This window comes from Diceros bicornis, chromosome 10, assembly GCF_020826845.1.
Source record: "Diceros bicornis minor isolate mBicDic1 chromosome 10, mDicBic1.mat.cur, whole genome shotgun sequence".
Taxonomy (NCBI): domain Eukaryota; kingdom Metazoa; phylum Chordata; class Mammalia; order Perissodactyla; family Rhinocerotidae; genus Diceros; species Diceros bicornis.
In genome coordinates this window covers 52,304,004-52,322,354 of record NC_080749.1, presented here as the reverse complement: position 1 = coordinate 52,322,354, position 18,351 = coordinate 52,304,004, and the positions used below count along the sequence as shown (strand labels likewise).

The following is an 18,351-nucleotide window of genomic DNA, read 5'->3' as shown; positions in this document are numbered from 1 at the left end:
AGAAAGTGAATGGGCTGCGGTGATCCAAGTCATTATGATTGGAACTCTCTCTTTCTGCATAAAACACAAACTGCAAGAAAATTTTGTTCAAATTCTCCATGGAGAATATTTTTATTTATTTATATTCTTTTGCATACTCTAAAACGCACAGTGTGAATTTCTTTTCTTCAAAAACAGTTGTGAGCCTGGTCAGTTTATCTGAGATCTTCGGGAGGTCTTCGGAAATGTTGCCTTAGGTTTGAGCTAAGCGAGTCACAGAGATTGGTCATGAACTACTACAAAATTACAGGGGATCTAGTTATTATCCAACAGTTACTAGAAAAGCATAGAGAACATCAGACATACAGCCAGAGAGGGTAATAGAAGAGCAGATGCTGTTTAGGTAACGGGATTTCCATACATACGACTCTATGTACAGTATCAGAGTTCTCTTACAGACAGTAAACTTATGCTTAAATCATTATTTTAAGGGCACTCTAATATAAATACAAGTCTCACTAAATTTACTCTTTTCTCTTTGGCTCACAAATGCACGAAAATACCATAAACAGTTTTCAGAATTTACTGCATTAATATATAAATAAGATACATTACAAATGGGAAGAAAATACAAGACGCCTCTTTAACATGGTAAATCTCTGAATATAAATAAGCAAATATCTCATTTACCTACAATTAAACAGTCATTGAAATCATATATGTGTTCTTCCCCTCTTCCCCAAGGTCAGACAACAGAAATGTACACACTCTACACAAATTAATCTCCAAAAATACAGCAATAATACACCTGTGACAATGACTCTGCTACTATTTTCCCCTAACAGGATACAAATAGGGAAGGCGGGACTCTTGTCACCTAGGGGTGGTTTTTCTCATCCATCATCACTTCAGGTGGGAGAAACACTGACAACAAGGTCAACTCCCGCCAACAGCATTTCCCTTGGTCCTGACAACACGACATTTTGAAAAACAAGTTTCCTGGGTTGTTGGTCAAGCTGGTTTGTAGCATGTTTGGCCCCTCAGTAACTGCTGAAGGTGTTAAAGTGAATTCTCTTGGAGTGGGAGACATGCTGTGATCTATTACTAAGCCACACTCACTATACATACATATATATAGAGAGAGGTATATATAACTGTACATATATACTGTGTACCTAATGTGCAACTTTTTAAAAAGGACATTGTTTCCCGCTAACTACAAGAAGCTTAAGTAAGATTTTAACAGTATTCTTCAAGATATTATATTTTCCCTCAATGAAATGGCCTGCGTGTTTCAGTAACTTATAGAGTTTGTTCTAGAGTGCCAGAGGGGAAAGGGAATTCCCATAAACTCATGTCCTACGGAGGACAATTACAGATCCTGGCCCAGTCTCTCTATCTCCTCAATGAGGAAGTCGATATCAGACTGGGTAGCGGCTGGGTTCGAGATGACCATCCGGAAGAAGTTCGCCTTGTCCCCCTGAGGCTGGTAGCCAACCATGGTTGTGCCAGACTCCATCATCAGGGCTTTGATTTTGGGAGCCACCTTGTGATGGGAAACACAAAACAAGACTCAAGACTGATATTAACACCACCCTCTCTTTAACAATGCAACCCATTTCTTGGTTGGAAAAAGGAACAATTTGCTTTTTACTATTTGTATTTACACTGACACAAAAGCAAAGAAATATTTTATATCTAGGTTTCTTCAGTGACTAATATCTTATGACTATTTAAGACCACCCAATCATAACTTCCCTCAGAAAGTACTGTGTGTCTGAATTTGGAAGTCAGTCACAGAACAATGACTGTTTTATTTATTACTAAAATAAAAAACAAAACCAGAAAACTTTTATGGGCAACAACACAAATTAAGGCTTCGGTATAATCCAGAGCCCAGGATACCGCCTGGCACATAGACTGTGCTCCACAAATATTTGTCGAATGGTTGGATGAATGAAATTTTATATAAATTAGCTATAATACCAACAACTATAAATAATATATCAACCAGATATAGAAATCAACAACTAGAATGAATCAGCATTAGAGTAGACTTGAACTTAGTAAAAGATATTTCCACAGACATAGTTTAATATGGAATGTTCCTAGAAACATGCATATTATTCAGTTGCCCTGCACACAGCCACTTGAATGAAGAACACCAACCCAAGACAGGGAGGCACCCTTCAGAGGCTCCCACTGTATCTGAACCACAGCAAGGGGACAACCCAGAACCAAGAAGAAGACTATAACAACATGGCTCCCTACCACCCCAAGTCTGTATTTTTTATTTCTCCCTTGTTAGAAAAACACATCAGACTGAGGACATTCTGACCAGCCAGAGAAATTGCAGAGGGTGAGATGAGACAAGGAGAGATTCCATACCCTGTGTAGTTTTTCCCGTCGCTCAGGGCTATCCGGAACGCCCCTGAGGCTTTGTGGAATATACCAGAAACAGACGTTTGTATGCTCAGGCTGCAGAGATTTTCACAAACAAGCAAATATACAAACAAAATGGAAAATTATGAGAATTTGCGAGAAACCTATTCCCAAACCCCTTTGTATCCTTGGTGGAAGTTTCTCAGATGGAAAAAAAAAAAAGCTTTATGTCCAATGTTATTTCCATACTTGGGAGAACAATGCCTAGTTTATCCAATCATATCTGGCAAGAAAGCTATTTCCCATAACCAATTTTCTAGATGACTAAAATTACCACCTTTAAATATCAAAATATTAAAAAATAATTATATTTGGGTAGTTTTAAAAAAGGGTATTATCCATCTTGCCATTTTGTAGTGCCTCGTATATAGAAGATGCTCGAAACAGTTTTTCTTTTTTCTTTTTCTTTTGTGTGTGTGTGTGTGGAGGATCGACCCTGAGCTAACATCTGCCAATCCTCCTCTTTTTGCTGAGGAAGACTGACCCTGGGCTAACATCCACGCCCATCTTCCTCCACTTTATATGGGACGCCGCCACAGCATGGCTTGCCAAGTGGTGCGTCACTGCGCACCCGGGATCCGAACCGGCAAACCCTGGGCCGTCGCAGCGGAGCGCGCACACTTAACCACTTGTGCCACCGGGCCAGCCCCAACATAGTTTTTCTTGATACTGAACATTTTCCTGAGTTTATTATATTGATATTGAATATTTTCTTGATGACTCAGGATTATCATAATGAACATTAATACTGGTTCTAAACCATAAGACAGGGCTTACTGAGATGCCTAGAATTGTTTAGTGTCCCTGCCCTAAAGACTCCTTTGCTTTTTGAGTTCTTCTGTATTCTTGTTGTAGTTATTCAGTTTCCTTCCTAGTCTCTGTTTGCCATCACTGTGCCTGCCTCTAACTGGCTTGAAATATCACATTTATTTTTAATCTCCCAGTAGAATGTTTAAAATAGTGTAAATGATCAGAGTGAGGTCTCATAGGTGAAATGCATGAGCACTGTATGATTGATTTGAACTGCTCAGGGCTCTTGCTCATTTGGTAACTCTCCAGTGTGTTCTTAATAGTTTAGGTTGCCTGATGAATGTACTAGGTTGAACGTAGGTGGTGTTATATTATAATGGGATGTGTTTGGATTTTCTTTTATTCAACACTGGCTCCTATTCCAACTTTCTTTATCCAACTGCAAGCTCCATTAGGGAAGAGACAGTATCTGTTTGGGTCATTAACATATAACCCAGCTCCTGGCATGGGGCAAGGTACACAGCAGGCATTTGGTGAATCCTGGTATGACAAGTACTTTACTGTGTACAATGTGCATATGAACTCAGGGCAGAGACATTTCTATCTTGCTCTCCTCATAATGAATCTATGTAAAGTAGACCTTCATTTTAGAACTAGTCTTGGGAGACAAAGATATACCTATTCTATCAGTTTCTTGGAACTGAGAAACTCTTTATCATGGATGTTCAACACAGTAATAAGACACACACAAGAATGATAAAGGATTCAGACCTGCCAAGAAAAGACCTCTTGTCTGCAAAACACTGGCCACGAGCTACACCATTTTAGAAGAGGCAAAGAGGAAAAATTATCCCCATGCTACTAGAAGAAAAGTTCATGGACACAGAGGGAACTAAATGAAGAGAGCATAAGAATGAAAACTCAGAGGCAGCTTCTGGCAACGTGGGAAAATTTGGCTTTGAGAGCTCCCCTTAACAGATTTTCAGGAAATCCTGTACATCTAGTGCATGATGACAGCTCACCTCACCATTGAAAACCATCTCAAATTCTTCTCTGTTTTTAATCTTGGCATAGAGGTATTCAGCCAGTTCCAAGCATTTGTTGATCTGATTTTCAAATCCCACTGTACCCTGTTGTAAAAAAAGAAAAGTCGTGTGTGTTGGTGAGGAGTTGCATGTCCCTGTGATGGGCATTTGAAAAGGTTGTGCTGTCTTTGTCTATTGGAGCTATACATGAGTATTCTTGGAGATGGTTAGGAAGAACCATCTAATTAAATGTGTACAGCTTCTTCACAGCTCTGCATGCAATAAAATGAAGTGTGCCTACTCTCTTTTGAAGGCACTCTAGTCTCTTGGCAGTTATTCTCAATAGGACTTTTAGCTTCCTGTTAGTTATTCATAGCCTGGACCTGAAGCCTTTTTCTGGTTTGCTTTAGGATAGTGCTACTCAAAGTGTTGTTTATGGACTGAGGCTAGTCTACAGACTGTAACTGGTTCATGATAAGATGACTGCAGAAATTGAGATTAATCACTAAGAAACTTTTATAGCAATTGACGGAGTAACTTTATGTCTACTGATTCTAATTTAAAAAATTGGTGTTTGTACTTTGTATGATATTTAATTTCATTTTTCCAGCAATTCATCTTTGTTGTATTGGTCTATGATAGGTTAAAAACAAAATCCAACTGGTTCTTCACCACAGGTAGTCTGAGAAATACTACTTTAGAACCCACCTTCCTCAGCAGTAAGTCCTGGCCAAACATGTTCCCTACTCTCCCAGGCAGGCTATCTTCCACACAACAGTGTACTATTCCCTTTTGGTGACAGGCAGGCAGGCAGATGGGGAAGTCACTGGTCTCAGTACATGCCCTGGGATTGCAATAGCTCCAACTATTTACAAACTGGTTGAGCATGAGTTTCAAAAGCCAGCATGGCTGATTAATAACAGCAGCATGGGGGTTGTTGAGTGGGTCGGTGTTAACAAGGAGAGCAGATGCACAAGGCTGGCAGGCCTGTGGACTGCTAATGGGCCTGGGCAAAGTCCAACACTGGCAAAGCAGCAGTCACTGCTAAGCATACACCCTGGCCAGTCCACTTTCCGCTTGGGAATGAAGCCCACACCAGGGTCCCCCAGCAACCAATTCACTGTGAGCCAAACTTCCGGCAGATGGTTCAAGAGGTTATTGTTAGGCAAAACAAAGACACAAATTACTGAGAAAGACCATGTGGTTATTATATTTCTAAATGATAGGCCTTTTTCTCTTGTTGCAATTATGGCTACTTAAATGCTTAAAATACCTATAATTACTCTGTGGTAGAAATCAAATTCAGACTATTTCTATACTAAGATAAAATGATTTAATGAGGAAAAAACTAATAATCCATCAAATTCTTCCAGAGAAGAAAGATTTGACTGGATATTTCTCTGGAAAGCCTTGTCATTGTGGTATGAGGAGGCCCAATCTTAAACATGAAAATTATTAAAATTAATTTATAGTAGGTAAATAAAAATAATGGACGCGATATAAAGCTGTAAAATCAAAGCTGCCTTTACTTGATTGCATAAAAATACTTTTGAAATAAACATAATCCTCTTCCTCACCCATATTTTGGGGGAAATTCCAATAGTTTGCTTTTTTTCTCCATATAGAAATACAACCTGAAAGACTGATGGATGCAGGCACAGCGTGCTTCAGTCTAGCAGTAGGATTTCTCAGAATAAAGTATACATTTCCCAGAATAGTGTATAAAGTACAAATAATGGGAAAGACATTATTTTAGATAGAACTTAAAAGTGTCACATATATCCCATGATTCGTGGCTTCATAAAGGAATTCAGGGTTCTACACAGAATAATGCAGTAATTTTATCTTTATCTCTTTCTCTACATCCGCACTAAATAATTTCAGCATCCCTAAGGATTGCTGTGGAAGTCCTTATCTTGGCATAATTTTTAGTTGTTATGAGAGAAAGTCATAAGAAAACTTTAGGCTAATTCAAATTGAATGGAAGGAGGGAGAACTTGACTTAAGGGATAAAGTGATTTTATTTGCAAACAAAGAAAATACAGTTAACTCAATTCTCCAGATATTGATTATACACATAGGGAATTATCTGTGATATATCTTTGTCTCTCTTTTGCCAGCCAGCCTGTGCAAATTACACTTCTGCTCTATTTCCTGAATTCTTGCCTTCATACCTTTGCTTTCCACATCAGCCAGAACTTGAAAATGTCCACATGGCGGCCACACTGAATTGCTTTGTCCCCAGTGTCGTAAGAGACATCATACTGCTTGTCTGGCTGGAAGAGGTATCCTGCACACATCTGGTTGCATCCTTGGAGTATACCCTATCGTGGAAATCAAGACAATTGTGCATCTGTATTCACAGGTCAGAGATGTGGATGGCTTTGAAACAGGGCTGGCTGGACTTGGGTCACGTGCAGCCTTTCTTCTAACATCTTTATGAAGACTTGCACCTGCTCTGATGTCCCTCTCTAAAACTATCCCTGGAAAAACCTTTGCCACTTTCCCTCTGTCACTCTGATTAGAAAATGATCTTTTGTATCAGATGTCTACAACAAGGGCCCCACTGTCCCTCTAGGGGCATTTGGAAATGTGCATGGGTGTTTGGGGTTGTTTCAAAGACTGGGAAGTGCTATGGCATTCAGTGGGCAGGGGTTGGGGATACAAACTTCTGCAGTGGGTGCGACAGCCTCATGTTGTGAAGAATTTTCCTTTCCAAAAGCTCCCCCTAAAAAGTCTTCCCATCTTTTCCAGGGTCTCCTATGAAATTAACAGGCACTCTACTTAGGAGTAGAGTAAAGACGTATCTCCTATAGGCTGGAGACAGACTTTTTGGAATGCCTCAGTGTGGAAAAGTTTTACTGGAGCAACAGTGCTTTCAAGGGCAGGGTCCTATTATTAGATGCTTAAAGGAGGGAACATACCACTAACTCATTTACAGAAGCTTTTTGGTCAACATTCCAGGTTGCCCTAAGTTGACACTTGTAGTTGATGTTCCACCTAGTTTATTTCAGCTCTTGGGACACAATTCATGATAAGAATTTAAAGTATGTTCCAGTGACCACTTTTTGTCCTCACCGAGGTGAGAGTTGGTGGCTCACCCAATCGCTCTCACTTATTTTTTGTACAAATATGAAGGAATGTGAAATGAAATAACGTCCTTATCGTTTCTGTCACTGACAGGGCCCTGGGCACTGAACAAGGATGAAGGGCAGTAGAGAAGGAGGGCCAAGAGGAGGCACTGGGTTAGCTGAAGGCTAACAGATAAGGGCAGGAAAGAACAGCAATGGCAGTCTCAACAGGCTGTCAATCTTGTGAGTTTGTCAACAAGTACTGTAACAAGACCCCCCTGCTTTGCTCTTCTTATGCCTTCTAAAGGATGTGCAGGCCACCAGCTCATCTTTGGAGGGAGTACAGACCTTTTCCTTGACGAGGATGGCGGAGCACTGCAACAGCACGCCCATCATCTTGTGAGGGTTCCAGGTGACTGAGTCGGCCCTGAAAGAAGCCATGATAATCCGAGCAGAAGGTGCAGGAGGAAGCAAGAGGCAACTGTCCTCTTAAGGAAAATACCACCCATCGCAACTCAAGTCAGTATACATTTTCGATGCCTAGTCCTCTAAATTGACTAATTAAGTAGTAAACAAATATTTCGCAGGCAGTCTCAGGGTACTAAGTTGCAGACTGCCTCTTCTAAATAACTGCTATTAATAATAGATAATATTTATGAAGTACTTATTATGTGTCCTATTGTTCTGAGAGATTTATGGGCATTACGTCAGAATGGTGCCATGGTTAAGAACTCAGGCTTTGGAGCCAGACTGGCTGAGTCTGAATCCTAGCTCTGACATTTGCTAGCTTGGGCAAGTTACATAACTCCCCTGTGCCTCAGTTTTCCCATCTGTAAAATGGGGAGAATTGTGTCAACTTTGCAGAATTGAATAAATGATAAAATGAGTTAATAAATACAAAATGCTAATAACCATGCCTGGAATACTTCATTCTCACAACAACCCTATGATGTAGGGACTATCATCACCTCTATTTTAGATGGAGAAACTGAGGCACAAAAGGGTTAAACACAGCACCCAAAAATCACACAGCTGGAAGTGTTGGAGCCAAGATTCAAATCCAGGGAGACTAATTGCAGAGCCAGAGCTCAGAACCCCTCACTAGCCTGCCACTCTCTAGGCAACAGACTTTGGCTTCCATCTGCCTTCCTGTTCTTTTTTATAAAATGATGCTGACCTGCCTACTTATGAGGTAGTATGAAGAGTGACACCTAAAAGCAAGGATCAACTGGACAATTCTAGACTTTGACTACTTAGCAGCGTTGTTTAAATGTTAAATGAACATGATGTTGCCAGTTTAGGCTGCAATGATAGCTTAACAAGCATGGTCTCCTAGCAACCACATCACTCTGTCAGACACAATTAAACGGTTAAGGAGCACTAGCTAGGACATTACAGAAAAAACGAAGTGTAATGTATGAGGATTAAATCTTGGGTAAGTTGCTTCAGTGCTATACAGACTCCTTCCCAACGGCCTGGCCCATGGCTGGGCTCTGCGTTTTAGTACCTGTGAAGGATGTCTTCCCCAGACATAGCAGTTGGTTCAGAATTATACTGCCTCTGTTCTCCCTGGAGCTAAATCCTTGCTGTGAATTTTTAACCTCTTCATCTTGCTTAGGTCCTTTAGAGGGAAAATAATTTAGCGTATACGTGACTATAGGGTGTGCGTTGTGTTTCAAGGAGAAGAGAGAAAAGCCTAAGGAACATTTACCCTAAGTACATAATGAAGAAAACCTTTGTGAAAGAGACCTGTGAAAAGTTCTAAGAAAAGTTGACTAAATGCTTATCTCATTAAAAAGCATCAGTGTCAAGCCATATTTAAAGGGTAGTGGATTTAATCAATTTTCTCATAACTCTCATCACTGAGTCATTAAAAAATTATATTTAGGTATCATAAAATGTCTTAAAGAAAAAGGTTTTCTGAATGTCCTAAAGGCCTGAAGTAAATGATTCTTTGCTGCTACAAATGGAAAATAATAAGGTACAACATGGATTTGATTTCACTGAAAAGACATATGTGCTTTAGAATGTTAGAAAAGAATAAGTCTAGTACAAAATGTTTCAAGTTTTCCTAGACTCAAAGATGGAAAAATGAAAATTGCCTGAGAAATCTAAAGTACAGTTGGACCAGCTCATCTAAACTTACTATATTATCCTCCGAGTTATAGAGTCATATAACCATGCTTCAAAGAGTCAGTCCCATTCACTTTGTCACTGGCCTTTCAACACACAGACCCAGAAGAGAAGAGGCACAGTAGAGGTAACAAAAACTTAAGCCAGAGTCCTTGCTGTGAGAAGCCACTGGTGTGCTTTTCCTGATGCCTGCTCCCTATCCACCTCTCCAACCTCAGTCTGCTCTTACCTCTCTCACTTTGCTCCAGCCACATTCGCCTTTTTGATGGTCCTCTAACTTCACAAGAACAGTCCTGCCTCAGGGCCTTTGCACTTGCCCTTCCCACCACCTGGAATATTCTTCACTGTATCCTTGCTTCCTGTGTCCCTTTATCCCAGTATCTGCTGAAATGTCATCTTCTCAGACAGGCCTCTGACTACCCTGTCTCAAATAGCGTGCCTTGTCACTCATTGTTATCTAACCCCGTTTTATTTTTCTTTACTATGACCAGATTAAATATTTCTTTGTTTATGAACATCTAGCCCACTGGCAGGTAAGCTTCAGGAGGGTAAATCTCTTAGTTGATAACACCTTCCATTTACTGCCTTATTTTTCCTACATGTACCAGATATACATTTTTTAGAAAAGTGCCATAGATGGCTGGACTGAAGGCCGGTAGCTGAGCATTCACATCCACGCCTGCCTGGCTCATGACAGTCACTCAGTAAATATTTGCTGAATGAATAAATGAATCAATGTGAGTTTATTCTGGATCAATATTTAGGAGTCAGGTCAAAATCCTATATGGCTTAGAAGACCCACTGAACTTGAACGATGAACAAGAAAATAAATAAGTAGGTGAGCTGAGGGTCCCACCCCTTTCCCAACAGTAAGCTTAATGAGAAAGAAGAGAGAAATGAATCAGTGCCCCTTCCTGCGTCCTTGGAAAACCCTCATTTAGCCTCCAAATCCCTTCACTGCTTAGTCTCTCTACTCTCCTACTTGGGCACCTAGCGATCACATCTATTGTTGCGCTTATCACATTGTGTACAAATGTTTAGTCGTCTCTCTCTCTTTCTAAATTGTGAACTCATGGAGGTGAGGATTCAAGTGACTGGGAAATCACTCACTTTTGGTTTCCTACTGCCTAGTATACAATAAGTGCTCAATAAATGCCTATCGAACTCAGGTGAGCTTAGTCAGATTGAAATAAGATGTGGGGAATCAGGGCAGGGACATCAGCAGACCCCACAGTGCAGCATGTTTGATGGCCTGAATGGAAGGAGGCCCCGAGCTCAGCCCTTACCTTTCTATGCCACTGAGTTTATGGCGGTGCTTCCTGGACATGAGCAGCCCACCGCCCCAGGCAGCCTGTGGGCACAGAGAAAGGAGGGGAGGCAGAACAACAACATTTAAGAATCCAAAACCAGTCACTCCACACCTCTAGTAAAACACGAGAGAGAATGTAAACAGCAAACAACATAAGCCTCTCTGACAAAGGGAACCCACGCTGATTGTTCAACCAGTGGCAGTTGTTCATTGTTTATCACTCCCTCTTCAAAAGTTCAGGTTCATGTTACAGTAGCTGTGTGAGTGATACAGGTAAACCGGGTCTGAGCCCGTGGTGCTAAGACGCAAGCCCAAAGTACTCTGGAAAGCAAGACACACTCCACGAGCCCCAAGGGTGGCTCTGGAAGCGACAGGAAGGGCTGGAGCCTGCCATGTGACTCTCCCTAGGGCAGAATTCCAAGGGCTCCTGAAAGACTCAGAAAGCAGCAGCCAGGCTTGGAGGTCCCACCATACCTCCTGCAACAGCATGACATTTTTGTGGGTACCTGATGCATGTTGAGTGAATAGCCTGGGACACAAGAACAGCCCGAGACAAAGAAAAAAATACACCCAGTCACACATGTGAAAATGTACCTTTTGTGTTCCTGGGAAAATTTGAGACTAAATCTCTCAGTTGATAGCACCTTCCACATACCACCTTATTTTTCCTGCATGTACCAGATACACATTTTTTAGAAAAATGTCAGAGATGGCTGGACTGAAGGCAGATAGCTGAGTGTGCACATTCAAGGCCACTTTCTATACATTGTATCTTATATTTTTTCCCTCTGAAATCAGTCATATTTCACTCTGTAGCCATTTGTCCAGACAAAAGCTTCCTGGAAAGGTGATGGAGACCATATTCTAGCATCAACCACAGAAGATAGCAATTGGCCAGTAAGGAACTGGATGAATCCCAGAGGATGTGCAGGCCTGTGGTGTGGACCAGTCGTGGATGGCTGGCTGGGGGCTGGAGAAGAGTGGCACTAATGTAGTGTGGAGACAGAGCCAGCTGGGGCGTTGGGAGAAGCTTGAGGCAAATCATAAAGCAGAGCTGCTTCCACCCCCCGAGTGGACTCACTCCATGAGTTATAGCACTTACATCGACGTGCAGCCAGAGGTTATATTTCTCACATATATCTGCAATCTCTTGTATCGGATCAAAAGCTCCATAAACAGTGGTGCCAGCAGTTGCATTGACATAAAGAGGAACAAATCCCTATAAGGGAAGAGAGACGGGCTGATTAGTCTTATTAACCTTTCTCCTTTCCACATGAAGTAGAATAATTGCAGAAGCATTTATTTCTAACAGAGATCAGCTAAGCTGATGTGGTATCAGATACTCTATCTGGGAATATTCTTTGTTGGTTCATTCATTCATTTATTCAACATCTTCTTTTTCTTGGTGAGGAAGATTGTCCCTAAGCTAACATCTGTGCCAATCTTCCTCTATTTTGTACATGGGATGCCGCCACAGCATGGCTTGATGAGTGGTGTGTAGGTCCGTGCCTGGGATCCGAACCTGCAAAACCCGGGCCACAGAAGTGGTGCATGTGAACTTAACCACTATGCCACTGGGCTGGCCCCTCAACATCTATTTTTTGAGTGATGTTTATGTGCCAGGCCCTGTTGTAGATGCTGGAATACAGCAGTGAGCACAACTGGTGAAGATTTCTGTCCTTGTGGAGTTTACATTCTAGTGGAGAGTGACAGACAATAAACAAAATTAAATAAGCACAATATAGAGTATGTTTGATAGTGATAAGTTCTATGGAAAACAATAAAGCAGGAAAGAGTAGCAATAAGTGTTTGGAGTGATGGGCAGGTAGCTCTGAATATCATTTGGACATTGTATGTTTGAGAAGCTGGGTTGTTCTAAGTGTACTGACCTAATAATTATACGGAAGCATTGTTTGGTTATTTAAAACAAGTCTATACACTGTGAAAGCTGAAACATTCACTAATAGTGGACATGGTAAAATTTTGATGTGAACAAGAAATAAATGAGGAAGTGGAGTAACAGGGCTAAGACAAGCTTGGGGAAATCTATGAGTCCCAGGTCTTTTTTTTTGGAGCTCAGCTCCACCCATGTTTCTTGCTCAGTCCTGGGGACATTTCCATCCATCTCCTCTACTGAGACCCCAGCAAACAACTATAGTCACAGAAGGAGGTACAAGAATGTAACCAAAACAAGTTGGTAAATGGCCTGACAGCTACCTGGCAGTGTCTTGTGGATAAATCTGTTCTATGACATTTTTTTGTTCAACAGAATTTATTGAGGCTGGATTCACCAAGTACCACAGGCCATGTGCCAGGGCATGGGAGCACTTTGCTAAACAGAATCCTAAACTAAAATGATATTTGTTAAAATAAGATCATACCTAAACAAGTAGCAAATGAAAATAATTAGGTTGTATCTTCATGATGCTCGGGGTGTGGATTTATTGAAGTATATCAAACTAATCATTTGGCACAATGAAGATGGACAAGTGGTTTAATGACTGAATTTTTCATTTTTCAAAAAAAAATTGATACTGTATAGACACAGCTTTAAATCCAAACCATTTCACAACTTGGAAGTAAGCAAACAGCTGAGAATAGAATTTTAGAAACACAATAAAATGATCTCTTATATTATCAAAGACTTTTATTGTCTAGGGCAGAAAGAAGGTATTTTTAAAAAATTTGTATTCACCAGAGCTTAGATGCACCATAGAGTACATACCTTTTGCTTGGCTTCAAGAATTTTTGCCTCTAAATCAGCTGGAATTATCTTCCCCCTGTAATTATTATAAAAGGAGAGAAATTAAAATGAAGAATCAATGAGATTGCACATGAAAAAAACTTTAGCAGCAGCAAAAAAGTAATTTAATCGGATATTCTCAACAGACCATTAGCAGCTTGGCACACTGTACTGAGTCAGTCCTTAAGCACAATAAAACAAATTTAACAGATGAACACATTTAATACATCAAGAACCTAATATTCACTCTCCCCTGCCTACCTTTCATTGCACTTTATCAAAATCACATTGTCGGTTCCAAAGCCAAGCGCAGCCCCAGCTTTCTTTATGGAATAGTGACTCTGCAACAAACAGAGGCTTGAGGTTAGAAGTTAGATAAACCCTTGGAAAACACCAAAATCCATGAGCAGGAGCAACCAACTCACGTGTTCTGAGGTGAAGAGGACCAGTTTGGGCACTGCCGCCATGCCCTTTGTTTTAACTTCCGGGAAGTACTTGTAGCGAGCAGCCATGATGCTGTACATGTTGGATATGGCTCCCCCTATCAACAAGCAGACACAGTGGGAGGTGTTGGGACTCCCTTATTATCATTTCTAACAACAAAATATGACCTGGTCTCAAGAAACAAGTGAGGTCAGAAAGGGGAAGGTCAATATCCTGACAGGTTTTGCTGGCTTCCCTATTGCCAGGGCTTCCCTCTGGCCCCTTTGCCCTGGGAATACAAATAATCACACTCATTACCAAAGCCATTTAGGCAATTTGGCTGATTCACCGGCTCCAGTGCCCATCCCACCTGAAGCGTAGACAGATACATAAGAGGTGGCAGCAGCAGTGGCTGCAAAGAGATAGGTGAGTTACAACCTTCCTGCTTCCACTTTCTGCTCAATCTATTTACTGAACAAAGATGAATCTGTTCTCTGAGTCAGAAAGACAGAGAAAGAGAGAGTAATGGAGCCTACAGAAGGAAACCGTGACATTGCTTGGATACTCTCCTCAAAGAACAGCCCAACTGAGTTGAGTCATTTAAGAGACCTCAAAGTTTATTAAAGTAAATCCAAACTCGTATTTACTCAAATAAAGACATAAGGAGAACTGAGGTAACTAGCTACATCTGGCCAACACAAACTAATCACTTTTGCATCAATCACCTAACAATTAAACAGGCAAATCCACAGTCAGCTTGAATTGCCTGGACAATTGCAATTCTTATTTCTTCTCTTCCCCTTGTACACAATCACATTGTCTCCGACACTATCTCAAACTCCTTCCCACCTCCAAGAATATCTGTCCTTGTTTTAAAGTTTCTTATTGTATCTACATTGAACAAGAGATTCAAAGTAGATATACTATGCTGGTCAAATCACTTAGTCAACTGACAATCTTGATTCACCGATCCCCAGCTTAATCAAACTACTGTTGACAGACCAGAGTTGCTTAGCATGATTTAGACACAGCCTTTGTCGGTTTGTACAGGTTTATGCACAGCCTTTGTTAGTTAGTACACATAGAATGTAGCACTCTTGCTAGCTTCCACCCAGAAAGATAGGAAGGCCCAAGTACTGAAAAATATATTTTTAAGGCCATTATTCTTCCATGAACTCACTCTGTGTTTAGTGTTCTCAGGAGTCCCAAGGATCCATACTACAAACCTTGAGGAGAGTCAGGGAAAGAGAACAGAAACCTACCAGGAGAAAATATCCCATCACCATCTTTACTTGACCATCCAACTATCTCTCTCATCTTCTTAAGCGTTATTTGCTCCATGAGAACAAACACTGGTGCAATTTCATATGTAAACCTGAAAAGGTGGTGAGAAAAAGAATGAAAATAAAGAAATCAAACAACTTATTTGGGGAACACAGATGATTGGTTGAGTATTTGTACTTGGGTTCTAAAAAAAGATGTTTGAAACCACTAAAACAATTCATTTCCTGGAAATGCATTAAGCCGCCAATCGTAAAATGTCAGAAACCAGCCTGGGTTACCGAGAGAGGTGCTGGAAGAGCCTGCTCGGTGGATCCGTCACCAAAAAAATAGATTCTTATCTGAATGGAATGTCGTAGGTGTCGTCCACCCAGATAAATAGAAGGAAAGAAAATGACTTTTCTGGGTCCCTTTCACCTCTAAGACTGTAGAACGATTCCAATGTTAATTGAAAAAAATGTATTCTAAGTTTTACATAAAACTGGTTTGCAACATTAAAAAAAATTGATTTATAGAATCTATAAAATCCAGAGCCAAAGCCCATCTTTTAAAAACAATGTAAACATCTGAAAGCTAACTGTGAAGAAAATTGGAAATATTGACCCAGGTTTTAAAGATCTCAATATAATTATCTACATGGTTTTTCTACTGATAATCCCCAAGGACAGCTATGTTTCTATAATTCTCTTAAGTCAATATCTGTCAAGAATAACTATAAGTGATGACTTTCTAATTGGCAATTGTAAATAACGAGAAGATGGTCAACTGCATACACAGCTAATTGAGCATCAGATATCCTGGTAGGTTAGCTTTGTCTTCTAACAAACTGATTCAAAAGTAGCAAGCCATGTTCTTCTCAAAGCAATTCAAAACAGAAGCACAGTCTGGTAGACTAGTCATTGAAACAAGATCGAGGTACCAAGGATAGGCCTCAAGAGAAACCAAAGAAGGTCCATTCACAGAAAATTAAGCCAGAAAACAAAAAGCTATTTACTGACTCTCAGGCTCTTTGTCTTTCTTCTTTTTGCTTGGTCTTCTTAAGCGTTAGAGTCTGTGAGCTCGGTTCAGACCATGCTTGCTGAAGAGAGATTCCTAGGTTGACTCAGCCGAGTGATATGGGGAGACTTTATCATTTACTAGGGTGTTTGGGCTGAATGCCAATGCTGAGGACTAATGGCAATTCTTGCTGGCTTAATAATTTAGAAAATATATTTGCAAGGATGAGATAACAATTGTTGTACATAAGACACAGGTGAAGCTACTAAGTTTTAATCATGGAGGAAAAAAGCAATCAAATTAATCACATGGTGGTAAAAGAGGACAAGGAGATCCTAGAGGATCCTCAGAACATATCTATTGGTAGAAGAGTTTTGTTTTCAAAAAGACTATGTTCATTTTCCTTGGACCCTTGAAATTTAGGAGCAAGACCCTTGGAAATCATATGTTCAGTTACCATCACCTCTGGAGGTCACAATCATGCTTTGGTTCTGCTCTGAGCCCCATCACCGTAGCAACCAACACTCCCTCATGTCTGATGGCCTGATAAAGGAAGAAGAAGAGAAGGATTCCTGGTTTAGCCTGTGCTGCTGAGTGTACCAAGAGGCAAACTCATGATGTGCTTCTAACCATTCTCGAACAAATGTGTTATCAATAGTGCCACTGATTTTTGGAAATGTTGGAATGCCAAAATTGTTTGCGTGGTGAAGAGGGACTAGTGGCAGAGTGTGTGCTGGAATCTCACAATACCTAAAGAGAAGGCTTTCCGGGGTAAGGCAAGGAATAAATGGAATCATACACCATAATATCAGAACCTTATCAAGGATTGGATGAAAGCTGAGTTGGAGTCAAGCCAGTGTTAGACGGCCAGGCAGGAACCACACGGAGAAGGGAGAAGGGATGGGACTGAAGGCCAGGGGGTTGGTCCACATCATGATTTGAATCAATTTAGGCCCAGGTTTCCATGAATTAGTGATCCTACCTAAGGACCAGGAACATGGCCATTACTCTCAGGATTAGGAGGAAGAGTCTAGAGAGTTCGATCATGAGACTACCTGATCTCATCTATTTCAGGTTCCTTATCTGTACCAGGTACCCAATTCCTAAACCTTTCTTTCAGTTCTGTTCAACAAATACTTATTGAGTGACGGTTCTCTGCCAGATGACATCTTACGTACCAAGGAGACAAAGATGTTATAAGACACCATTCTCAACCTTGAGGAGGGAGCTTACTAGGATGAATCCAGCATCTGGTTCTTGGCCCTGGCTGCATCCTGTTTGACAGTCCCTCCCTGGGTCTGAAAGACTAGTTATCTCACAGCTAATACCAAGCTTATCCTGATTCATGGCTTTAGTCCTGACAACCTCTCCTGGAAGCTGGTAGATTGGTCCATAGCTGTTGATCCTCTGCCAGGCCTGACAAATGGGCTAACATGGTGTTCCCTGTTCCTGACACTTCTCTGACCCTGCCTTCCCATCCTGGGACATGTTTACAACTGGGAGTCTGCCTGCACCCAGAGTCTTATAGAAGGCCTTGACGTTCACCCTAGAGCAGTGGTTTTTAACTTAATTGGGATCATAGATGCCTTTGGGAATCCTAGGAAAGCTATGGTCCTTCTCTCCAGGAAGAAAATGTGGATATGCACAACATTTTGTATACAATTGAAGGAGATTCTCCTCTTGCAACCTGGACTCCAAGTCAGGTGCCCCTTCCCTAAATGACAGATGAAAGCAGATAAAGTCAAGAGATCAAAGGTCAAATATGGATTTAGAAGAAGCTGGTTCAATGCTAAAATCAGAGTACAAATGACATTTCAGAATCAGAGAACAAGAAACATAATCTGCAACAAGCTCTGAGGTGAAGCAAGAACTAGGAACATGGGATTGGAAGTTCGAGTTTAAAACAGTAGGATGGTGACACTCACGGATGACACTAAAGGAGAGTTCTGAGCCATTCTTTATTCCAAATAGGGTAGGGAGTCAGCCCTTTTTTAGTGGTTCAACTTTCCTTCCCGGTGGGACTCACTCTGAACTAAGGCAAACTGATTGTTAAGAAGCTGTACTTCTCTTATGTGCCAGTCTGCTGGTTGCTAACCAATATCAATCTTCCTTTGCTTCATTCAATTTTATTTAGAGTTGCAATTCACCCAGATTAAAGACTACATTTCTAGCCTCCCTCCCTAGGTGTGGCCATGGGAC

General features: G+C 40.9%; 1 protein-coding gene across 1 annotated transcript in view; it reads right to left on the bottom strand.

The window, feature by feature from the left end:
• Nucleotides 1–1,194: 1,194 nt before the first annotated feature.
• The window catches only part of GAD1 (glutamate decarboxylase 1), a 36,674-nt gene continuing 19,517 nt past the window's right edge, over nucleotides 1,195–18,351 (bottom strand). The window contains exons 6-16 of the mRNA XM_058549230.1: nucleotides 15,138–15,250; nucleotides 13,878–13,993; nucleotides 13,714–13,793; nucleotides 13,435–13,489; nucleotides 11,812–11,928; nucleotides 10,687–10,751; nucleotides 7,616–7,694; nucleotides 6,371–6,520; nucleotides 4,194–4,301; nucleotides 2,368–2,457; nucleotides 1,195–1,525 (exon numbers count right to left, since the gene is read on the bottom strand). Of these exons, the coding sequence (XP_058405213.1) occupies nucleotides 1,352–1,525; nucleotides 2,368–2,457; nucleotides 4,194–4,301; nucleotides 6,371–6,520; nucleotides 7,616–7,694; nucleotides 10,687–10,751; nucleotides 11,812–11,928; nucleotides 13,435–13,489; nucleotides 13,714–13,793; nucleotides 13,878–13,993; nucleotides 15,138–15,250 (1,147 nt within the window). The 3' untranslated portion in view covers nucleotides 1,195–1,351. The remainder of the gene's footprint in view (nucleotides 1,526–2,367; nucleotides 2,458–4,193; nucleotides 4,302–6,370; nucleotides 6,521–7,615; nucleotides 7,695–10,686; nucleotides 10,752–11,811; nucleotides 11,929–13,434; nucleotides 13,490–13,713; nucleotides 13,794–13,877; nucleotides 13,994–15,137; nucleotides 15,251–18,351) is intronic.